Raw genomic sequence first — 25,830 nt, forward strand, 5'->3', positions numbered from 1 at the left:
ATACATGGCAAAGATGATTTGCATCTTAATAGAACCTTTGACATAATCTGTTCATCCAAATTCCATTTTAGAATTGAAGTTAGTAAATCTAGGGATTACAGTAGTTAGGTATTTCTATGATGAGAGAATTCAGCCAGAGTATATATTTAGGAGCCTAATAAAATAGCTGTTTTTAGTAATCCATCAGATCTGCACAGAATTTCACATAGCATCATAGCATTTTAGGTTTCTTTATTATTTGTGGGTTTATTTTACTACTACTTGGTGATTGGCTGCAAAAATCATTGCAGTGGATTTGTGCAGAGCTTAGTAGTAAGTCAGTCTTTGTAAGTATTCCTGAAAACAGTCCTGAAGTCCAAGGCGTGCTGAGTGAGAAAGTACCTAAAAGTACTGGGGTTTTTTTGTCCTCTTTAGTAATCTAAGTAGCTACTCAGTTTGTTCCTGTCTATGAAAGAACTGAGATGGAGATACTCTTTCTCCTATTTGTTGCATCATTGATAACATTAGTTGAATGTTTTTCCATTTATGATATCTGTATTTCAGAAATCATTGTGCTGGGCAGGAGTGGTAAAAGTGCAGAAGACAAATAGTAATTGACTGCTGATTAAGCTTTTGAAGGAGCCCAAAAGGTGACTTGGTTTTGGCCTGAGAGTACCAGAGATAGTGTTGGACTCAAAGTTTGTGCGTGAAAGCTACTTCAAAAGCCAGTGTTCAGAAGTTAGGAAAATTCTGAATAGAAATAGAGAAATAATTGGGTTCAACTGTGAGGAAATATAGTTCAAGCCACTTTCTAAACAATTGCTGTTTTCTTTCATGTAAAATTTGAATCAGTATTGGAAGTTCAGTAAACACAATTTGATTTCACTAGAAATTATTCAGCTAAGTGCAAATATTACTGGGTACAATCATATGGCCTTTGTTATACAAGAGGTCAGACTAGATGATCATAATGGTCCCTTCTGGCCTTAAAAATCTGTGAATATATGAATAATTTAAAGCCTGTCCTGCCAACCCTTATTCGTTGAGGTAGTCATATTAAAATCCTGTGGGACTACTCGTGTGAGTAAAGGTTGTGGGATCAAGCCTAAAGTGAGTAATCATTATCACTTATATTTAAATTTATTGATAAAACTATAAAATATTCACTTCAAGTAAAGATGGGTTTCTTTAAAATGGGAGATGCTTGTGCAGTAGTATTCTACGTTGGTTTGTTAAGCCAGTCATTATCAAAATAGTTAAGGAAGTTCTCATTTCAGTCTCCTGAACCATTCGATTCTATACTGGTGCTATAGATCAATTTATAAGCGATTTGAAAAACTGTAGACTCACAGCCTGGTTTGGGTTGGAAGGGCCCTTAAAGCCCCCCCAGTGCCCCCCCCTGCCCCAGGCAGGGCCCCCTTCCCCCAGCCCAGGGGGCTCCCAGCCCCGTCCAACCTGGCCTTGAACCCTTCGAGGGAGGGGGCAGCCACAGCTGCTCTGGGCACCCTGGGCCAGCGCCTCGCCCCCCAAACAGGGAGGAATTTCTGCCTTAGATCTCACCTAAATCTGCCCTCTGTCAGTTAAAAACAGTTATCCCTTCCTAACTTTCCTGTAGGCCCCCTTTAAGTACTGTTAATATTGTTTAAAAATTTGTAATATATAGGAAGTACCTTTGTTTTGTTTAAAATTCAAGCACCTAACCATATGGTGGGTATAGGCATATTAAAATTGTCGTCAGTGCATCTGAATGCATGTACCGGTCGGTCTTCCTTGCTATGGCTGATGATGTTGATGTTTGCATGCAGAGGAATACTGAGAGGTACTCTCCTTTGCAAACAGTAGAATGTATTTTGAAACATGATTAAAATAAGTATCAGCAGATAAGTGGTGTCATCAAGGTTAAAATCAATCTCACCTACGCCATGTCTTTATATTAATAGTCATGAAGTAGTTAAATAATTTCTCAGATGATTAGAGATCACTTTTAAATTGAGTTTAGTGGGGTAACTTACTTATCTAGCTTAAAAATCGGAAAAGCCAATGACTCTTTTTGAGACCACACCACTAAGTGAGCATTGACAATACTCTGTTTTGCAGCTTTTTTTTTTTTTCCCCTTAATATGTTTTCTATTGCTTCTTTCATGTAGCTGTATTATTTTAACAAAGTAAGGAGAACATTTGTTTTGTAGCTCCTAAAGTATTCATTAGTGCTTCTAAGTTTTCTGTGCATGTGGAAGAGGAAACAGTTCTTTGGATTCTTGCTCTTGCAACTCATCTGCCTGTATCCCAGTGTATAAATGCATTAAAAAAATGTGCTAAAGAAGCTAAAGCTTCACTGAAGGTGCTGTAAGGACAAAAAGCAAGTGGGAAATAAAAGTATATTTTTTATTTGCAGAACATCCTGTGGCATGTAAAAGAGCATCAAACCAGACAAAACAGCTTGTGCTTTGTTATTTAAATGGATTGCCTTGAGTTCTTGGAGCCAGGTGCTGGTGCATGCAAGGGGGTAGGGAAGGGAGTTCTAGAAGGGTGCTGTGCCTTTGTGTTGATTTCCAGGGTGACAGGAGATTTCCATGACTTAGTCTTGACAGCAGACTGACTTCCTGGAGTTTGAGTTTGGAGGGGTGTGGATGGAAATAAAACTTTTTTTAGTTTTTCTTAACTAGAGAGTCTTGCTATATGTGATGCTTACTTTAAAGTAGGCATGACCTTTTGTTTTCTCCCCACCTCACACCCCCAAGTGAAGACCTGTAAGATCACATGAACTGTCCATTCTTTTCAGGAGGAGGAACTTTATATAAAATGTTGTTTCTCAATGAAGTCAGGTGCTGATTTGTTACTTCAGTAATGACAGGTATCCGCATGGTTATCAAAACCCTGTGCCCTCTGTAGGTTAGAGAGTGGAGGGGTGGAGTGCCCTGTAGAATACACAACACCCAAGATGTGTGTAGGAATGCCAGTGAGCGTATGGGTATGAAATGGCAGGTGGACTGAGCTCCAAGTTACTATAACATAGCAAAATACTAGAATGCTTGTTCTGGAAGGTAGATGTATTTTTAATACCATTCTACCTTCGCTGTGAAAGAAAACTAGTCTCTAAGAGTATGTATAACTGGAATTTTGTGATTTTTACATATTTTAACTTCCTGGTACTGAACTTTCTCTTAGCTGTCATCATGAGGTCTATGTTGGCATTTTTGCTATTGGTTTCCCTATAACTTTTGAATAATGTCATAAATGTACAGTGCAAAGCATTTAGATAGCATGATACCTTAATGGAATTTCCCAAATTATTTTGCATTCTTTGTTCTTTTTCAAATTTATTTTTTAAAGGAATGATTGGAAAGTAGCCTGAAAGAAAGGATTTGTTGTTAATTGATAGATGACATTAATTGATATTCACATACTCAAATTTTCACGTATGTCTGGGCAGCAGCGTAGAACTGGTAGCATATTACAGAGAAAAGTTGATAAATTTTCTGTGTTAACCCAAGGATGTCCAAAATTATTAGCTTTATACTTGGAAAACTTAACTTTCTAAGTTCAGTCATCTTTGTACATATAAGCTGTTTTTTCTTCAAGGAAAAACTGCTTTCCATGGCTAATTAACGTTTTTATAGCTTTCAGGTTTTTGATCACTACTGTCTCTAGCATATTCTCATATTTACAAATCTCAAAGTTGTGAAAATACTGGTAAGTTTGAAAAGCTGTATCCTCTTACAACCTTCGGTTATTTAAGGTGATCACCGACTCAGTCTCATCTCTGCAAAATTTAATGTTAGGAAAGTTCTTTCCCTGCGGGCACTATTGTCCTCATCACGTATCATTTTCTCCTTCCTTCTCCTTTAAGGAATTCTTAAATAGGGATGATGTGAATGAAGTCTGAGAAATAGGTCCTCCTGTATTTTAAAAATTGGTCAGCTGTTGCCCCCTCTGGGATAATTGTTTAGTTTTGTTATGTTTCCTCAGCTGCAAAAAGTAGATACTACCTGTGTAACAGAGTTGTTAAGTAACTTTGTTAGTGACTAGCTTTAAAGCTCTTCCACAGCAGCATGTTCTCTCCAGCGGTAAGGAGGATCTTGGTCATAACAATTAGAAGACTTGTGAGAAGGTAAATCCATGAATTATATCCATTTCTGGTATTTGATAACACTGTGCTAGGTACATCCATGACACTTTTCTTAGCAGTCATATTTGATTTTTATGTAAAAATTCTTAAAATATTCATCTGTTTTCTTTTAAGTACAGTGGCATGATGAAACTGTTTTTGTCATTACTTCTCAGGAATTATGTATCTTGCTCAGTTGTTGGTTAGGATTCCCAGTCTGTAGCTTTTTTTCTTGTTAAGGATGAAACTAATGGAGAATTTATGATATGGAATGACTAACTGAATTCAGTATAAGCTCTAATATTCTCTTTGGTAACCAGCACAGGAAGGAATTGGAGTCTAATGTTATTCTCTCACACTTTTTAATGCTTTGAATTTCTATAAATGATCTTGTCAGTGAAATGGCTTAATTTTACAGATGCAAGTTTCTGCACATCCTTTTTATTGAGGAAAGGACAGGAGTTGACGTTTTTAAAAATTATATTTACTATTCATTGAACTAAGTTTTTTGTTTGTTTCTTTTTTTTTTTTTTTTTTTTTTTTTTTTGCTAGGTGCTTATTTATAACATCCTAGTGATTCATTTTGCTGTTAGTTTAGTTTTCCATCTGTTGTACCTGGATGCTGCAGAAGTGTATGTGAAAATTTGCACCCAGTTAGAAGAGACTACAATATTTAAAAGCCAAATTGTGGGATTTTTTTGTTTTCTGGGGCTTTTTTGTTTGTGTGTGGGTTTTTTTTGTTTTCTGTTTTGGTTTGGTTTTTGTTTTGTTTTTTGTTTTGTTTGATTTTCTTACCCCCCTGAAAAATGAATCTCCTGCTGGGGCTGAACTACAATGCAGTTTTATAAAGCTGTAACATAGTTACATGGGTGGGTTTCGATTTTAGGTTTTAATTTCAATTTGGAGCTCTGGCCCTTCTCTTATAACATTTATTTGTGTGAATGAATTCCTATGGTTTGCATTAACTGATTATAGTAAAGATCACATCTGGCCCAATCTTCTTGTGAATATGACTGAAAATCTAACTGGAGTAGTGCTGTCATAAGTCTCCTATGTTCATAAAGTCTGTCTTTGATAAACAGAGCTAATTTTTAGATATTCTATCAGATACTGTTTTAGAGTATTTACTTGCATATATTTTCAAAAAGGTTGGACAGTGGACAGTGCAGAAGTGATTAACAAAGCATGATCTTGCCCATTTATGTAAACAGGGTATTTCTTTTGTGAACATGTCTTGTTAACTATCAGTTGCAGACCTTTATTGGTGCTTCTTGAATAATTTGTTTAAACTATGCGGTACAGATTCCTTATTTTAGCACTAAGACTTACAAAGGCTTCTTTTAGCAGCCTTTAATTTTGTACTTATGTATGTGACATAGCCTGTGGCTGTGATCTCTACTGTGAATCTGCAGTTGTTTTGGGATGAAAGAAGAAGGCAGCTGGAAACTCAGTAGCTACATCTAGCTGTCTACCTAGAGAAGGCCTTGATTTCAAGTTTATCTAAACAAGCTCGACTAATCCCAACTATCTAGGGGGATCCACTGTCAAAACAAGCAGCATGGCCCTAAGGCAAACACAGCCATACAGAAATGAAGGCTGGGACTTCCAATACTCCAATGACTGCATACTGGAGGCTTTTTTCCTGAAAGAGAGTAAGAGAGGCAGAATTTGCATAATGCCTTTTCATTGGAAACTTTTGGAAAGCTGACAGAGGTCCAGCTTATAGCTCTGTAGCCACAATACAGAGTCTATAGGAGAATCCTTGAATGACCTAACCATATTGAAAGAAAAAATGAAAGCATCGAAGTATAGCCAAGTGAGTGTGGAAAAGAGGGCTGCTGCATTGTCTAACATCTGCTCTACTTCTCGTTAGTTTTGTTCTTTGGTATTCTATGTGGACTTTGGAGAAACCTAAGACAGCCTAACATGAATCCTATAATCTTCCTCTTGAATATTTATGTAGTGTGCCAGCCTCTAAGCTGTCCTTTGCATCTTCCTACTTCCCCCTCATTTTCATGCTCTCAAATGAGGCCAACATTTCAAAAGCTAAATAAATGTTTGTGAATGTTTATAAAAGATTTGCATAAATTTGTCCTTGTTTGACAAAGATCACTTTTTTCTTATGCCAGTTCTGAAATTTTTTAAAGGTTTCAGTGCTTGTCTTGACAACAAAGTCCTGCCTCAGAGAACAATGATTGCTGATTAAGTGGGTATGCAGTTGTAGCTGAATAGAGCATTTGAGATGATGCCTAAAAGGGGCAGTCATCTTAAGCCAGAATTATAATATTTAACAAATGTTAACCAAAGTATATATTTAAAGCTTTGTTTTTGATGCACTATACCTGTGCAATTGACTTATGGTGTGAGAAGTATGTGATTATCTTTTCACAGCTATATAGTTCTCACCTAATTTTTCCTAAATGTGGAAGTGAAAATATTTCTCATTTTTAGTCACTTGATGTTTAAAAAATATTTAATTCAATTAGTATTCCAACTTTCTGATATTTACCAATTGATCAATGTTTCTGCACATAATTGGATCAGATTTTTTTTTCTGCTTGTTTGTATAATTTTTCAATTCTTCGACTTAAGACTGAAACAATTATTCCTATAACAGTAGCTGTAGAATTTTTTTTAGCATGTTAACTAAAATAACGACATTTATTGATGTGATCTCTTAAAAAAATGCTGAAGTATTTAGTTCAGCTTTACTTTCAGATTTTTTTTCTACTGTTAAAAAAGTAATAGTCGTTTCTGTTCTTTTGTTCTATTAGTTGAGAGGTTGAAGTTGTCATTAAGGCAAAAACTAGAGCTACTTCTCTGACACAGTTTTTATCACATCTGCTAGGCCTGTGTCCCAGGAGGAGCTGTGCAGAGCGGTGAATTCAGCATAGGCCCATTATCTACTGTTTTTGCGTATGTTGTAAAAGGAGTGAGACCTCAGGGAGGCTTGGAGCCTCCTCCCGTGTAATGTCCAAATCAGATTTGAAGGACTGGTGGCAGGAAAGCTTTGGCCTTGGGGTGTGAATTCTAAGAAACAGAGTCACAATTAGGTTTAAAAAATTCAGGGATTTTGAGCTTTATCTTGAAATATGTTTTTAGTAATGCAAGTAGAAAAGTTGCCCATCTGTGCACATATTTTGTACGTTTAAAATATTTAAATGATAGCAGGCATCAATATGCTTAGGAAATGTTATTTATCTCATGTTCTTTCTTCCTTCAGGATTGTGTTATCTATGTGTTGGGTTTTTTGGTTGTTTTTTTGGAAAATAGCATTTTCCTGAGACCAATTGGTTACCTTCACTGAAATGATGTAATTTCATACTGGGTACCATTCCATTTCTCACCCTCATACAGAAAGAATTGACTTTTCTAAAGAAAACCCCTCCTCTAATTCAAGCTTTATAATTGCTTAGAAAGAGATAATGGATTTTTAGAACAATAAGCAAATGGATGAACTAGTGCTATAAAGTTGTATTGGAGTACTAGTAGAATCAAAAAAGAAAAGCTAAAACTAAATTGTTTTAAAATAATGCTATTCGGCAAATTATGTTCCAGATCTTTTGGGGTAGAACACTCTTTTAAAGAACTGGTTAAAATTAATTTTTAAAATATTTTGACCATTATAAAAATCAGTATCATTAAGTACTGCTATAAGACATTAAAAATTTTATGATACAATCAATGCAAGATGAAATTTGACATAAATGTTTTAAATGAGCAGTGTTTTTTTAAAGAGAATCTGTGTTGTATCAGTTTTTTAAGAACTAGAAAAATCTTTCAAATCCAGAGAAATCTTGGTTTTAAGTTTATTGTTCTTTGCTTTCTCTGCTTCATCATCTTGCAAAATCTCAGCTTTTAGTTGGTGCTGTGTGACACAGCCCTCTGCATGCAGGATACTGTCTTTTTAGTTTGAGAATTAGATTTTATAAGCTGCTTGAATTGGAATGCTTCTCCTGATTTTTTTTAACCGCATAATTACATGGCATTTGTTAATTGATGAGAATAATCTGTAATAATAACTTTAGCAAAATTTGATGTAAGAGAATATAAACTGATACTACTAATAAATGCAAATTAAAGTTTAAATTTTCAAAACACAAGATATACTGATCTCTGTCTGTTACTTACGGCTGTGTTCATGTTAGTGGTTGATTTTTTTTTTTGTGCTTGATTTGCTGTATTAAATTTATATTATTTAATAAAATTTGGAAACATGACTACTTTTTCCTGTCCATTGTAAGTAGTAGTTTGTAAAAGGTTTAAAGCAGTTATCAAAACTTGTTACTGAGGGGCTTATTGTGCAGAAAGATGTTCCCTTTCCTAGGAAAATGTATATGAATTTCTGACTAACTCTGCATAGCTAACAATTTATGGTTTTCTAGATTGGCCTGTACTTTTTCTTTCAACACCCTTTGGATTTTAAGCAGAGTTGTTGTCAGGTTTAACTTGGTTATTTGGATGCATTGACAACTTTTTTGAATTCTTAAACCTCTTGTTCCATTACAGTGGATGATTTAATTAATTGTTAGGTTAAAAATATTAGAAAAAGTTTAAACAGATGAATTAAATGTAAGAGAAGTTTACAGTTTGTGGCTATAAGGTAGATTAATATACAACCCAAATTTCAAAATAATTGGATAATATTTTGCTTCAGTTAATGTCTTAGCATTCTTTTATGCTATATTAATATTCCTGTAATGTTTAAATTTGATGTTGTTTCTGAGCAGAAATAAAATCACCTATAGTTGCTTGCTGGTCAAGTTGGGATCCTGTTACCACTTCTCACTTCCCTTGCTCCTGTAAGGCTGGTTGTCGTTGTTCTCTTCTTTGCCCTCGTTGCTCTCCAGTTTCTCCTGTCCTTCACCAGTCTGTTGATCTGTTCTTGAAACAGCAACCTTACCTATACTTCAGCCCTGGTTTAAGGTCAAGGGAATAAGACAGCGTTCATCTTTTTCATTGCTGAGTCATCTCTTCTCTCCATGGAAAACTCATCTGACATGCAGTGCTCCATTCTCCTGTAAAATTTGAATTGTTCTCCTCTAAAAACATATGCACTTTCTGAAATATGGGTGGGTGGGGTTTGGGTTGTTTTTTTTGGAGGTGGTTTTGGGTTTGGTTGTTTCCCCCCTCCGCCATGTTCCACAGCTAAAGGTCTTGTTTGTACTCTGGGTAGTCTTTTCAACTTCATCCTGGTTTTCCTCAGGTTTCCCAAAAGAGATCCCCAACCTGTTGGGTTTTTTGGTGTATTGTTTCCCTTTTCTGACTCACGTTAATATTTGAACGTCTTGCCTTAATCATTCATCATTTTTCACAGATCTTTGCCTGTATTTTAATTTCTTTTCTCTCTAACTTCTATTTACACTTCTTGTTCCACTATGAATGTCTGTTGGATCGTGCATCTTTCTAAGACTAGATTGTTTACAGTAGTCTGCTGTTCTTGTGTTAGACCATCAGTTTGCGTATCATTTTTCAGTGCAGTTTTAATTGTAGTTACAGCATGGGATATTTGTTACCGATGTTCATTTAAACAAGAGAAATAAAGTGATTCTGTATATTGAAGAGGCTCTAAAGTTGTTTCAGTGATTTGGAAGTGGGAGCATACGGTGAATGGTTTAAAAATAAAAATAAAAAAATACTTGAGTTAAGATACAGCTTGCATATGAAATTCACAAGTGAATATGCAAAATTTTTCAGCAATGTTGAGCTTGCTATAGTATTTCATCTCAATATACAGAAAATTTGGGACATAAGCCAAGTGTGTATTGTGTGTATTTAACACCTTTACTTTCCATGCATTTTTCAGGTATCTCGTGTATGTGTGTGTGTAGGAAATCCTTTCAGAAACTGCCTCACCTTCATAAATTGCTATGTGACACAAAAGGGCTGAACACTGTATTCCTGCCTCATTTATTTTGAAAACTTTGCTACTGAAACCAAACTTAATCAATGAGCTCTGTGTTGTCTCCGATAAGTTATGTACTGGCTTTATTGATTGGGAAGGATTTTAGAAAACCCATGTGGGGTTTATAATGTCAGCAGTGTTTTGATTATGAAAAGAGTTGGAACCTTGGGACAAGGAACCAGGTGGTGTATGTCCTAAAGCCACTGGTGACACGGCTGGGCTGAATCCCTCAAGGGACACAGTTCATGCCCTGCACTTTAACTGTGGTGACTGGCTGCTATAGATGCACTTTTTGCTCATTAAAATGTTAAAAATCAAACTGCATGTAAAAAGATTTGTGAAAATATAAACTTGGGGATTGATCCAGAAAACTGGCATGTGATACCCTAGAGACACTGGTTTCAGCTACTGGGTAATTTACACTTATCAGCTGTGTGTCCTGGATTGTTTTGGGGTTTTTCTTTTTTTTTTCCTTCTTATTTTTTAGGGGATTTTGCTTTAAAGGCATAAATATAGTTTTTTCTTTAAGAAAATAGGCATAGGGGAATAAAATAAGCAAACAGACTATTGATACTACCTCTGTGTCTCATGTCAGGTAAAAACATAAAAAGGATTATAAGATGCTGATGTGGAGTGATTCTAGGTTTGGTTTTGTTATGGTTTTTGTTTGAAATTGTAAAGAAATGATGATTTTTCTAGTCTGTAAGTAACCACCCACCTAAAGAGGTCAGGTAGGAAGTTGTATATTATGTAGGCATTGCTAATCTTTCAAGCTGAGCAGTATTTAAGTGGGGGGGGGGGGGGAAAGGCATTACATTTATAGTAACAAGCTTGCAACTTGGGCAAAAATTGAATAGTTCTTCCGTGATTGTATTTCTTACATGCAAAAGATCAGCAGTTTTGCTAATTAAAAACTAATTCTGTATATGATTTTTATATATTTTTCTAATAGTTAAAATTTAAAAATATGTCTATGGTTAACCTGTACTAGTCTCAAATTTTCAGTTGTAAATCAAGGTAGATAAGTATTGGTGTATAATGAGTGGCAAATTATGTCCAATAACATTATAAAAGCCACTTAATAATATCACTGTAAAATTTTTATTTAAAAGGCAAGGCAATGTATAGTAGTATAGATTCAGTATATTGCCCCTAAGTGAAAATTTCATTTTCTCTGTTTAGGAGGCTATAAATATTAAGAAATAAGTACAAAGTTAGTTCTGAGTAATAAGCTTATCCTATAATAACACAATGCTGATAAGATGCTGGAGTATTTTATTATGTGAATGTTTCTACTTGCAGTTAGAGTAATGATTTAAATCATCAAAACAATGAAGAGACTACATTCTGCCATTTTGAGGTGACTGGTGACTTGTTATCTTGTAACACTTTTAGTTCAGAATGTAGCAGCTACATGGCTTTGTAAGAAATAGATATGCAGTCATTATCTTGAGGACAATTTGTTTTGATAAGGCCAATAAAAATATAAGCACTTTTCTGCAATTATAATTTTGAGTCTTTTAAAACTTTGGGGCTTTGGGATTTTCCTTTGTTTGATTTTATTTTTTTGGTTTTTAACATTTTATGCGTTAAGATTTCAGTTGTGGGTAAACAACAACTGCATAATAGTTAAAATTTATCAAGGTGTAGTTTTTCTGTGCAAGCAGAGTTATTCAGCAAACAGCCGATCGTTCTGGAAGTCCGTGAGATTCTGCACAAGGGCGAACCCAATCACATTAATGAGGCCTTTACTATCAAGGGATTATTTTGTATCAGAATATGGATTTCTGCAGAGTTTACTCTGAAACCTGCGTAGCTCCTTTCCAAGTTTCCTGCTGAAGTTGAAAGGATACTACTCTACTTTACATGGCATTCTTCAATAGATTCTTTCTTATTCTTTAAAAACAGGAGGTTGTTAAATAATCTATCAATAAACTGTCAAGAAGTCAAAGTTTCCATATCTGTTTCTGCCTGAAATCTTAAGATGTTGGCACATTTTAGTTGTCAAGAAACCTCCAAAGAGTCTATGAGCAGTTGAGCCTGAAACCACTGCTAAGAATGGGATGTGCTTATTTGAATTATGTAGGAGGAACGTGTTCTTGCGAGGGAGTCAATATGTTTTATGCTTCATTGAATAGGTTATTAGATTGATGTAGTTTATTTGCTGAATGATGGCATTTGTTTTAGAAATAAATGAAGTGAGAAGCATCAGTTTAGTTATTGATAATAATTTATTGCTATTGGTCAGAAAAATGCTGAATTTATCAGAGGGTTTGTCATTTAGTTGGGGTTATCTTTCTTCAGCTGAAAGCAGAAATATAGTTTACGTTTCAGGTCCTGAAACATTGAAGTGTGAAGGAGAATGAACAATGAATTGGCTGGTAGTAAAAGTCTGCAAACTGGGTAGGCCTTTATGGTGGGTTGTGGATTATAGAATTCAAATTTTCATATTATAGAGCAATATAATGTAAATAGATTACTTTTGTCTATGAACAGACTGTTTTGGGATTAACATATTTCTGGTTTTGCTGCTTTAATGACTGTATTTGTTTAAAGTAGTGAATTTGGAAATGATTAATTTCTCTGCTAATCATGTTTTCAGTTTTCATATTCATGCTTTTTATCTGATATCACGCAAAGGCTAGACTTAAAAGTTGCTCTGTTTGTGATGCTATTTCACAACTTTTAGAAAATGGTTTGTAGGTTACACAATTTGTATTAATTTTAATACACATTATTTTAATCAGTCTTTTAACACTCAGATTTTCTTTCTAATAGCAGTAGGCAACATTAAACATTCCTGCTATGAGACCTATTGGCTTTAGCTTTTGTTATTTATCTTGCTGATGTTGGGTAGTATCCTCTAATCCCCCAGACCTCTGTTCCTAGGTAACAGTCAAAAGCTGTGCCAGCAAAAGTGGTCCTGCCAGGCCAAACCCATGTGGTTTGGTGTTATTCACTATGATCCATATGGTCAGGGTAGAGATTGTCCCTAGAGAGGTGTTAACACTCAACAACCCAACCTCCTCCTCCTCTTTGGAGAATTGCTGGATGGCTCCTGCTGCCTGCCCATGTGTGAATCTTGATTAATTTTTCATTTTTAATGAAGTTTGATCATGTTTATTATTTCACATGATTGACTGCCTGGTACTCCTTCCATGTAATTGATAAAGCCCATATTTCTTCATCTGTCTCTTATTTCTTCAGGGCAAAGTTGTGAAATTGTGTGATGTGGTTAATATTAGATTTATTGGTCCCAATAGATGTATAAATTATCTCTTTTTCTCTCCACAGGAAGTTCTACAGACTTTGACCAAGTTTTGTTTCCCCTTCTATGTGGACAGGTAGTGTTAGCTTTTCAAACTTTACAAGAAAATAAGCTTGTCAATAAAACCACTGTAGAAAATAAAAACCATACCATTCTTAATGTTCTGTCTGCTTGACTGTGATTTAAAGCACCCAAGTGCAAATTATAGTCTTAGAATCACTTTTTCCTGGGGTTTTTATGGGCACCATCAAAAAAAAAAGTAAGTTTTAAAAGTTTGAGCTGTTCCGTGGCAGCAGTAAGAGTGTATTTTGTTTTACTTCTACATAATGCCTGGATGTGAAAGTGCTTGGGTAGTAATTGTCAAATATACATATCAATATCAAAGTTTTGTGTGTGTATGTATTTTATTTCTTAACTGCCAGAATTTAGGCAGAACAATGAATTAAGTGCTTTACATTTAAAGGCCCCTTGATCTTGCTGGAATGCTGGTGCTTTACTTGGTGGCTACTTCATGTGGCTTCTAATTCTTTTGGGGAAAAATTGTGAAGTATGTTACAGTGGATTTGACAGGAACTGAAACTATTTAATTCTTATAATTAGGAAAACTCCAGAGCTCTTTTAGTTTGTTAGTTTTGCTTTTTCTGGGAGCTTTTTTTTAATGCTTTCATGAACAGAACAAGCATTGATATTTTGAAAGATTGCACCACTGTTCATATTGTCTACAAGTATTTAGTTGGTTGGAATCACTTGCCTTGGGTCAGCTAGCACCCTGGGTGGTTTTGATTGATGAAATTGACCTTAACTGTGAGTAAACTACTAGAAATCTTTTTATCATTTCAGTGAAATCTGTGATATTTACAGTAGAAATGGATTTTCTTTATAAATCAACAACCATTTCTAGTATCACTTCTTGTTTGAGCTGTTGTTCAATTTTTAAATTTTTTTTCCCCATTTCTACCCCCCACCTCCCCTGCCCCATAGGCCAGCTGGTGTTTCTTCGTTATCTTGAAATACTGTTCACTAGTTTCTGTGAATGGAGATGAAATCTCATTATGCTTCTCTGGAGATAGGAGTCTACATAATAAATCCAGTGCTACCCTTTGTCCTCCGATGTAGTAATCTGTGGTTGGAGGAAGCCGAAAGGTTGAACAGATCACGCAGCCGATCTGTTCTTTCAGCCCTCCAGGTGGTTCCTGCGGATCAGGGGTGAGAGACATTGGTGAGACCCTGCTGGAGACAGCTATCATTACCAGTGCCTCTGCTGTACCTGATTTTTACATAAAAGGAGAATTTGAATATCCTGGGCTGTCAACATGAGCTACTTAACTGGTGCTTGTTGACTCAGATGACCTGTAAAAGCCACAAATACTTCTTGAAATTTGGAACCACTTTTCGCTGATCATCTTTTTCCTTTCTTGAGCGAAGGGTGTAGGGAAGTACTTAATATATTTTTGTCTCATGTATGTGTTTCTACTAGAAATATTTATGCTTACTATGTGTAGGTTTATTGTACCTAGGGGTTTTGTCTGTTGTGTTTGTTTTTCGTTCTTCCCCAGTAATATAACATTTTGAAAGGTAAGAACACTGAAAACCCATATGACATATGAGTGAGAACATAATGAAAAGTGGTTCCCAATTCTATATTCACTTGTTTTACTGAATATCACAGACTGTCACTGGAAAGACTATAAGCCAACCGTTTTGAACATAAAGGACAAACTGTAACCCATAGTATACTTAATTTAAAATTAAGAACGGACTTTCAATACTACGCATATATATTAATTACTAGTTGTTGTAGTCTTCTGTGATATAAATTTGACTTAATTTCCACACACAGTTCAAAGTTAACCTGACAGTTACAGCAAGAAGGTAAATGGTCTTCTATCACTGAATGCAAATGCATTCAATGTGACCATGATAGAGAGAAGAATACAGTGCATCTTAAGTGCAAAATGCTCTTCATCTTTTAGCTACTTCCAAACTTAGAACCAGTTCAATACCTGTTCTTAGCAGCTATTTCTGGAACTCAACAAGTGACAAATTTGCACTGGTTGGTCTTTCCCTATTTACTGCTGAGCAACTACTGAGTATTTAGTTACACATTTCTTGTATTGTTTTTAAAATAAAGTTACTTAAAGTAGCGAGCAGGTAGCCCCATGATGAAATTACTTCAGGCAGTGCTTTAATATTCCCCTCAGCCTTCTTAGTAAATACTTTTTCTACTTTGAGATGAAAATAAATTACTTCTATAAGAAATACTGTCTTTAGTTATATGTCAGAAAGGTCCTTGCAGCCCTGTCTTACAGAGTTGACTAGCACTCTCTAGTGGGATTTTATCCCTCTGTATGTGCCTGAAAAGTGGTTTGTTGGATCAGATCTCCGGTTACTTAAACTCTTAGTCCTTAGGGTTGCTTGGTTTTTTTGTTTTGTTTTGTTTTGTTTGTTTGTTTTTTATTGTATTTTAATATATAGTTTTGTTCATTCCGAGCAAAGAGAGAGAAACAGTGAAGTGGTTTCAGTAAAGGCCTTCCAAATACTTAGGTACTATTCGCAGTTAACTAGGCTGCCTTGTTGTTAGCCATGACAATCCCAGTATTAGTCTCACTGCAATGTGGAGAGGTTTTAAAATTATGATTCTTAATGTTGCAGTGGAGATACTGGCTCATTGTTCAAATAACTTAGGAACATGGGATAATACCTTCTGTTGGAATAATACTCTGTGTAGGATGTCTCTTCAGGATCTGTGGAAAAATGATCAGTATGAATTCCGATGAAGAGATAAGGATACAAATGATCAGAAATGCATAGTCACTAAAGAATAGACGCTACTTTTCTGTTTATCAACTCAGAGCCCAAAGTAGCATTATCACTCACAGAACTGAGGTTTTCAAGTCCTTTTAGAGTCATGTCCCCACTTTATACCTTGTTTGTGAGGGCTCTTACTTGGGGAAATTTGATGTACGTAACTACATTCTGTGTTATGTGCAGTATTGTGCCAGGCTTTCAGTGGAAATTTCTTGATGGTAGAAGTGTACTCAGTGGTGCTCGAGCTGAGACTCGCTCTTCTGACACTGATATTAAACAGTGGTATTTCTTTAGCAAGTACTGAGAAAGGACAGAAGTGTTCACCTACATGTGTATCTCTTCCAAGGCTGCATATTTTATAACGCTGGTGGCAAGCGCTGAAGATGTACTATTGCCTCTGCCAGATCAAAACTTCCAATGATGATAGGACACCAAGATTTTGAGGCAAATCAAGATCTTCTGCATATCTGATTGCTCTCTGTGCTGAAGGTTTTGGCACTCATTGATGCAGACTCAATTCTTTTTATATTTATTCTTTTTATATATGTTGTTGCCAGTGGTCAAATTCACCAGAGACCAGCTGTCCCTTTCAGCAGGCAGTGGACCATGAGTTTTCTGCTCTTATGGTTGTAGGATCAAGGCAGAGACTGTTCTCCAAGTGCAGGAGTGAAGAACTCCGCTTCAGCCAAATTTCATACCAGGATTAGTTTGTGTTAGTCAGACATAGGTAGTGATGGGGGATTTTTAGGAAAACACTGTCCTCTTTGCTCCAACCTGAACTTCTGTCTGCCCGTTTAGAGATGAGATTTATGGTGCTTCCTTCATGTTAGGTTCTAGATAGACTTTCTTCCCATTTGAAAACAGAGCTATGAATCTTAAGTATTGATATTAAGATTTTAGGAAAAGCACTTTCTCTGTTGGGAAGCTTATCCTTCCATGTGAAGAACTGACAATGGAAACTTGAGCAGGATTTATCAGACATATTTAGTTTCTGCAGATCACACATATGCAAGAATCTTTAGGTTTACTTTGAAGGAACTTACCAGCTTGTCACAATTGTTTAATAAACAAGCTTTTCCCTGCTGTAAATGAGGCATGTTTTTTTTTTTTTTTTCCCCTGTTTCATAATTTTAATTGTCAGCTAGAATGCTATTTTTCACACATGCTCTGCTCTCAACCTTGTTAAAATTAAGCATATAATCCCCTTTTAAAACACTATACTAAAATCACCATAGTAACATTACATCCGAGCTTTACAGATAAAACACAACACCAGTAATGGATTTTTTGGTATCCCCTAGCAGCCCAGTATGGTTTATGGAAATGGTTGCTCTGTTGCCATTTAAGTTTCAGTGGGATGACAGTACTTACACTGTCTAATTTTCGGACTACTGAAATGCTTTTAAATATCTGTCTTTTTGTTCATCTTTTAGTCTTCATTGCTGCATGCTCTTCCTTCCCTGTTTGGAATCCACTGAAGGATTCTTCTTTCTAAGCTGGACAGTGACATCTTTCTGAGCTGGATCCAACTTCTATTTCTGAAAGTCTATTGTTTTGTTTTTTTTTCCTCTAAGCACAGAGTATATAGTCTACCACATAAATTATTTATTGCATTGTATATGGCAACATAGAAGAGAATATTTACTTGCTTTTAAGGCTTGTGACTGTTAAAAGGCCTTGAACTTAATGGGTTTTGTTGTTGCTGTTGGTAGGACTGACTTGTAACGATGCACATGTAAATGCTAGGCAGTTTCCACTGTTCTCAGTAAACCTAAAATAAACTAGAACATAACCTGATGTAAGTGTTAATTTCCTATCATTATGGGGTCTCAAATAGATGTGAAATTGGATGAAAAGTCTTCTGCTAATTACATTAGTTCCAACTTCACCACTAAATGTCAAAATTTCTGTTAAAAGATAAAACGACATCTCTGCAAACTGGAAGTGAATTGGGCTTGATTTATATGGATTTACTGCCACAGTACATAAGCATTTGATTAACTTTAGACAAATGTGGTAATATCTCAAGAATGTCTTTCATTTGGTTGATAAATAACATTCAGAAAGTGCTGTGCTTTAAATGTAAAGCATCTTATTTTACGATTTCGAGCATCAACTAATAGTGGTAAAATAAGGGTGTGAATGATAGTATTTTTAAAGACATAGATTTTTTTAAATGCTTGGGGGTTTTGTTTGTTTGTCTATTTGTGTGTTTTCATTTTTTTTTTTTTTTTCCTTGGTGGTTTGTTTTTTGTTTTTTGTGTTGTTTTTGTTTTGGGGTTTGTTTTGTTTTGTTTTTTGGTGGTAGTTATTGTCCGTTGAGGTTTTTTGTTTTGTTTTCCAGAACTGTGTTTTACCAATTTGGGCCAATTTTCCCATAGTGATCCCTCCCACTGTGGTGTGAGTGAGAGCCAGCATCTAAGAAAGTTAATAGTTCACTTCCGCTAATTTTGAAGAGCTGTTAAAATATTACAGATGAGAGAAATGACTTTTAATTTTGAAAAATCATATAAAAGTCCCACAAAATTATTTGTATAGTCATGGCTGGCTTTAACACAGTGTACTCTTGATTCTAGGTTATCTTTTCTTCCTTTGCACACTATTCTGGTCTTTTTTTTTTTAACTAATTGCCTAGCTGCTAGAGTAAAGGAGAGTCACCTGGCATGGTTCCAGTTGCTGAACATTTTGGAATGATGTATGTGGAATACATGCAAAACTGGTAGATGGATAAAGCTTTTACAAGTTTATATCGAAGTGTTGAAGAAGCTTAACATGTTATTAAACATTGTCTTGATCTTGGAGTAAACCAGTTTTCAAATGAAGAGTAATAAAGAAATATTTTGGGTTACATGAGAGAGGAAGGGTTTGGTTTGTACAGTGTGTAGTGCACTAAAGATGGTTGGTAGTCATAGCCATTTTCATTTAAAGATAAACACATTTATAGTATCCTCCCACAATTAAATGGAACACCACCCCCTCAACCACTCCTCCCTCACCAAGTAACTAGCACATTTAAGTTTCTAGAGAGTGTATACTCTGAAAGTTAATTTCTGAAAAAGGAGCTGCTGAAAGAGGAAATGTTATAGGTTCAACGACTCTAGATCTAGATACTTTTGACACAGAGTTAGCTCATCATTAATTTTTTCCTCTTATTCTCTTTATTTCCAGCCATGCAGTTAACCAAGTTGGGCAGAACTTTACATTTGTGCTTACAGACATTGACAGCAAACAGAGATTTGGATTTTGTCGCTTATCTTCTGGGGCCAAGAGCTGCTTCTGTATCTTAAGGTAGGTCTGTGGTTTGGCTTTTGGCTGACTCTGTGAAACAGTGTTTGACTTTGCTGTGTTGCACTGCAATTATAATTTCCAGCTGTTCAAAATTATTTTCCTATCTGGTCCTCGAAGTCACTGCTCTTCTGCAAAGTGGGGCAAAATATCTTGCACTTTGAGTTCCTCTGTAGATAACGATATTTGTTTGTAGTCAATGTTCTTGAGTTAACAAAGTGAGGAAAAAAAAGTCGCTTTGCAGTAATTTGATATGACATAGCATGATGGCAGCTGTTATCTTTAGCTGTCATACTGATCTTGTTAAGACATTTTGTGGACATTTGTATATGTAAGTTTTATTAACAAAGCATCTGTTGGTAACTGAGAGAATGCCACTGATTCTCCACATCCTAAAAGTTTGTATATATGAGCTTTATCCAGTCCCATTGAGGGTTTTGTGAAGTTTGTCATAATAAAGGCTGTTAGTGGAAGTTGGGAGCAATGCATTTCACATAAAATGGGCAAAGAAGCTCCATCAGAGTAGTTTTTGATGACTTTCCACAAACACGTCAGAATACACTCCACAATTTTCTATTTACATTTGCTGCAAGAAATGATGCAAGTAAAATCAGTTTTAATATCTACCAATATATTAATTCCATTAAAAACTTCTGTGGACTGAAGATTTCCACATGACATCCAGCCTGTCTTGTTTTAAATAAACTTAAGAACGGTCTGTCTTCTGCCTTCTGCTTTTTGCATGTTCTTGAGAAATGGGAAGTTTTGGAGAAATGGCACAGGTAAAGATAGCTCAGAGTTAACTGTATGAACAGCCAGCTAGGTGACTGAAGAATTGCTCAAGCAATCACGAATGAGGATGATTTCCTCCTATGAGCAATTGGAGACAACTGAGTCCTCTCTGGTTTGCTTTTCATGTGAGAGAATCCAGTGTAAGACCAGGAAGAACTTGTCTTCGTCCTACGAGTATTGTGTGACAGAACATACCTTCTGTATGTATGTTGTTGAATATAACCCCTCTGGAGAATTTCAGGGATAATGTTCCAAAATATAAGAGCACTTATCAAGTACAAGGACACTTCTCATTTCATTGGGTCACATACAGCAATGCCACGAGGTGGATTTTGGATTGATGTATGTACTTAAAATGAATGTCTGTGCCATTTGTGCTGGCACTACACTGGTGAAGATACCCAATGTTTGTTGCCTTGTACTTCGGCATCGTACTGATGGCAGTGATCTGCCAACTAGGCCTTCACTGAAGCAGCTTAATATTTGGAAAAATTAATGTGAAATCTACCAAAATTACTAATCAGTTGTGTGAGAGGCAGGGTGACGGGTATCTTCTCAGTATCTTCCTTCTTTCTTTTCTCTAGTAGACACTTCAACTATTATTAGCTACGGTAATCCAGCAATATGGACTGGGTACTGAAGACGGGAAGGTATTTCCCAAGCTCTTTCCCTGTAGCTGCTACCCTGTATAGTTGGGGTGCTGATTCACTCTCATGTGGGAAGTGTCTGGTTACATAAGGTAACCTTTCCTGATTAATGACAAAATAAAGGGGAAACTCAGTTTAAAAAGAAAATCTGAATGAGGAGTAGTATGAGTCCCTTGATCTCTCCTGGATAAGAGTTCTTTGCTGTCAGATCCCTTATGTTGAGTGAATGCCAAGAAGAAATGGAGGAGTTATGTTGTAGTTAAATGCCTTCTGCTTCAACTCATAACCAAAAAAAAAAAGAGAAGAAAAAAAAGAGTTCCAGTGTAGTTAGAGAGTTACAGCAGGGGATGAATTGGGACTCTCAGCTTCATTCCTATTCATTCTTTCTCCTCTGAACTAATGAGAAAATGAAAGTTCATCATGAATGCAAGTGAAGGTAAGTTTTAGAGGATAATAAAGAATGTAGACCAGCATTACACAGATTCGCTTGCTCTATTCCCGGGACTGCAGCGCACATTGTTGAGGTGAATCTTCTCAGTATCCTCTATGAATTAAAGGTCGCTGCGTGGTAAATGGATGGGTAAAAACATGCTGAAGAATGTGAGAATGATACATTCTTTTCATCCCCGTTTGCTTTTTTATATATTTGTTTATTTGTTTTTAAATTACAGGGTGGATGACAGCGAGCTTCAAGTATTCCTTGCTATGCTCAGTAGTAGTGTAAGAATTAAGTGATATTGTTTATTATTAGAGATGATATTCACGTCTTTATCAGTCAGATTTTTATGGGTCTGGCCATGGTAAAATGGTTTGGAGGTGGAAAATCGTCACATGTTTAGATTTGTTATTGAAGAGGAACAGGAGAAAAAGGAAATTCTTTTCACTCAGCTGGTGCTTTAAAACATTTCTGCGGTGGTCTGGAAGCCAAGTTTAAAGCTGAGACAGTACTCAGAAGGCCAGAAGTCAAGGTCTGGACTTTGAGTTTTAAAGCGACCCAGAGACTTTTTCATGTGGATGTAAAGTACAGTAAGGCACTTCTTGGAGTTCAATAGCAGTAAAGTTATCCACATGGATGTAGCTCCTGTGGCCAGCAGAAAGGCAGTTCCATTTTACAGAGTAACTCTTTTGGCTGTTCTAACCAGTACTGTGTAGAAATCTGCTTTCAAGATAGTTTTCATAGTTTTGTTCCTGCTGTGGTTAGCATCACACAGATTTATGGAAATCTTTGATTAAGTTTGAAAACTGCATCTTCTGTGTGTTCTGTGATTTTCTTTTCATGTAGAACTACTGCGACTGTCTCTCTTACTCTCTTATTCTGTTTCCTTTTTTCTTCACTTGATTTCTAGCTAATCATGAAACTCCAGTGATCAAATATTGGATGTAACACTGAGTTGTAGAGCGCTCTGTAGCACAGATGACTACTTTCTGCATTTCAGACAGCAGAGGGCGGACAAAAGCACAAAACAAGTGTCACAGATGGGCTGGTGGGGTTTCTTGAGGTTCTAAGCAGTGAAGTGAATAAAAAAAACCCCACAGGTTCACATACCACACATCAAAGTCTCCTGGGTAACTTGGAATTATGGACTACCTTCTTCAGTGCAATATGTTACATAACTTAAAATACGCTTCTAAATTATTTTCTTTTCCAAATGATGAATGCACAATCAGTTGAGAGCTAATGTCCAAGTTGTCAAACTCTGAGTTCTAATTTGGTAATTTATAGAAAAACTTCCATGCCCAAAGATTTTTTTTCTTTCTAAGGCTTTCTTTAAGGACTTCAGGATTTTGGATGAAATTAAATAAATCCTATTGGATATGTATTAAGAAGATGAATTTTTTTCTGTTTCGGAGGTTTGCTTTAACCTAACTTTGCATCAGATTTCATGTGGGCTTTTGAGGGTGGACGATATAGACATGAATTTAGTGAAGAGCTGTAGTCTTTTTCTTTTTTTTTTTTTTTTTTTTTTTAAATAAAAGGTGTGGAGAAATTCCCAAATGGTTCTTGCTTAATCTTCTGAGATATTGTCTTCAACTCCTTATTCAGGCATGTCCCTGAGGTTTTTTTTTTTTTTCTGGAATTTATACACATTTGTTTCTCATCTTTACTAAGTCATCTGTATATGTAGAGAGGTAATGTTCTTTCCTTAGGGCACAAGAGTCTGGAAGGTGTCAAAGAGATTCAGAATTTGTTCTTGATTGCTGTTTCCTGCTAATTGCAGTGTACTGAAAGATGGTGTAAAACTACTGATATGATATCAGCGATAAAAAAGAAAATAACAGTATAAATTTATCTTTCTGCTTTTGTATATTCTTAAAGCATATAGATGCTTTTCGATTCTTAAGAACTTTGCATGCTGAAGGCCCTTAATTTTCGTTTCCTCATTGTTTTAATGTTATATTTCCCTTCTAGAAATTTGAAAAGATAAATAAGATAGCCACTCCAGCTGTACTAAATTCTCCAGAGGGCAGTTTGTTGGTTACATTATGCACCCTGTTGTTCAGTGGCTCAGCTGTATTTGCCTCTTTGGCTAGCTCCTGGGATCTAGAACTCGAGAGGAGCAGGCAACGATGGATTTCAGTATTCTTTTGATGGGAGAGTAATGCGTAAGCCAGTTTGTATTAGTATCAGTAAGTGTACTGAAAGGAGTAGAGCGTTTTATCTTACAATCTGTTTTCTCAAAGCTTAAGTGGACAAACACTTTTGAATGTAGTCTCCTCATAGGGGCCAGAGTGAAAAACCTCATAGCTGAAATTACTGTAAGCGTGGTACTTCCACTTGTACCGATTCTAATGGGCTGAAGTTGGGTAAAGGAAATGGAGATAAGGTATATAAAGCTTTGACAAGACTGCTGAACGTACGAAATTCTAAATCTAAGGAGACATTGAAACATGAAATTCCTCTTTCTTTTCTTCCCCCCTCTCTCTTCAGAGAAAGATCTCAAATTCTTGTATGAAGACATTATTTAAAAGTGCATATCAGTTTTCACTGTAGCTGGGTTTATTTTATCCTGACTTTTGTATGTTGTAGAATCTCAGACTCCTGACAACTTTGTATTTCTGCGTAATCATGAAGGAAGAAAAAGTTCTGCTTTAGGAATGTAAAAAATGTTGTTAACTCAGTCTGAATACTTTTTTTGATACCCTTATTCCAGAATGTTTATATAATAAAACTAACAAGTTTAATTTAAAAAAAATATTTTTATAAACAGATAGGATCCAGTCATTTCTTCAAATGTCTGTTTATTTTGTATTCTAACTATTTGAACTTTAAAATAAGTTTTATGTGTTTATGAAACACACTGCTTTTAAATAAAAAATAATGGCAATGTTGAATGTATGGTAACCTATTTAAATGTATAAACGGGTTTAAATGTGTAAGTCAGTGTAATGATTTCAGGTTACATAACATAATAAAATGGTGACCTGAATAGCTCTATTTTTTTTTTTTTTATATCGATACAAAAATCACAGACATGTTCACCAAGTTGACCCTAGTGTTTAAACGTGTACATCTCTCATGGCAATGTATATTTGAGCTTAAAAATAAATTTATCAGTTTAACTGAGAAATAATATTTTTGTATCGATTTAACTGCACTTTTGTAGTAAATAGGTGTAAGGCCAAGTATAATAATTGTGCTCTTCAAAACCATTTGGCAGAATGGTTTTGAAGTAACATTCTTGCTCTTACTTAGTTTGCTTCATAGCCCCTTATTTTTGAGTTAAGATTCTGAGGCCAGTACTGTGAAAAATTGAATGTAAAACACTCTAAAATAAAAATGTATTTAAAAAAAACAAACCACAAAACAGCCCTTCTACGATATAGCAATCCTAATAAAACTGGTTTTAACATTTTTTGGAAGCAATTCAGCATATTGTGTAAAACTACATTCTTAATCTAGTCTGGATTACTGCTGTATGATAGAGTATTAAAATATATGAATTGTTTTACATATGATTCTTCACTGATAGTATTTAAATAGATTTTCCAGGATGTCACTAAGCTTGTAAAATACTATGATTCATTCTTTCTGAAGTTATGAAGCTGGACAGAATTCTGTTTCAGTAGAAGTCAAATTCATAAAAGCTATGGCAATCAGAAGTCAGTGTACTTGGTGCACTTGCCCATCTATGCAGATAAATCTGTTGCCTTGTTAACTGCAGTTTTTCCACAAACGCGATTTTGGTCAATTTAATTTTATTTGCAAAATTTCTTTTTTCCAGATACTGTAAGAACAGCTCTGGGAGACGTTGGGTAAATGCTGCCAGACCATAGACAGTCATTTATCCCTCAGAGGCTGCCTATATGCTGTTTTTTTTCCCCCTTCCTATCGAAAAGGGTAGCAGCAATAATAGTAGAAACTTTCTGAGAAGAGTGTATGACCATTGGTACGTGAATGAGATGATGGGAGTTACTGCTTCGACAGCACTGGAGAGGTGTGAGGTACTGGGCAGGCTGTATTGCCCGAAGGCCCCGAGATTTATGTGTACTTAGCTGAAGTAATTAGACTTGGTGGACAAGCACTCTCTCATTCCTGTAACCATGTCATAGGTATCTTGCATTTTTTTATTATTAACTAGTAGAATTTCTGATTTTCTGTTAAACTGTGAGCTATAGCACCTATTTCTAACTGCTTGAAGGGGCAGTAATAACATGTCCAAGTTTTGTTAAAGTTAAAAAACCCCCAAAAAACAGACAAACAAAAAAACCCAAACCCAAAACAAACAAAAAAAACCAACCCAAGCCCCAAACTTTACATAGTTTTGCTTTGGTTTACAAACTTACTGGGCAGAGTTACTGATTTAGGAAGGTGCTATAAACATGTGCAACTCTGATTTCAATTTTAGTTAATTTGAAGTTTTCAGTGGGTATTCAGCTTTTGTACCCAAAATGAAAATGATTCTTCTGAAGTGAAGTGCAGAAACATTTGTGTGGAAATCCCTCTCGGCCAAAATAGCTAAGCTCTGCACCACTCTTTTTCTAAGATAAAAAGAAATGAATCTATAATAGTTTGTGACAGATGGCAGAAAATGTAACT

The 25,830-nt window shown here is 35.7% G+C and overlaps 1 protein-coding gene across 5 annotated transcripts in view; it reads left to right on the forward strand.

Moving 5' to 3' along the window:
• Positions 1 to 25,830, forward strand: part of DENND1A (DENN domain containing 1A) — a 215,703-nt gene that overhangs the window by 42,612 nt on the left and 147,261 nt on the right. For all 5 annotated transcript variants that reach the window (XM_042786413.1, XM_032982592.2, XM_042786414.1 and 2 more), the window contains exons 4-5: positions 13,287 to 13,336; positions 19,237 to 19,356. In XM_042786413.1, coding sequence (XP_042642347.1) covers positions 13,287 to 13,336; positions 19,237 to 19,356 — 170 coding nt within the window. The remainder of the gene's footprint in view (positions 1 to 13,286; positions 13,337 to 19,236; positions 19,357 to 25,830) is intronic.

Source organism: Tyto alba, unplaced genomic scaffold (assembly GCF_018691265.1).
Source record: "Tyto alba isolate M040663 unplaced genomic scaffold, T.alba_DEE_v4.0 Super-Scaffold_11, whole genome shotgun sequence".
NCBI lineage: Eukaryota > Metazoa > Chordata > Aves > Strigiformes > Tytonidae > Tyto > Tyto alba.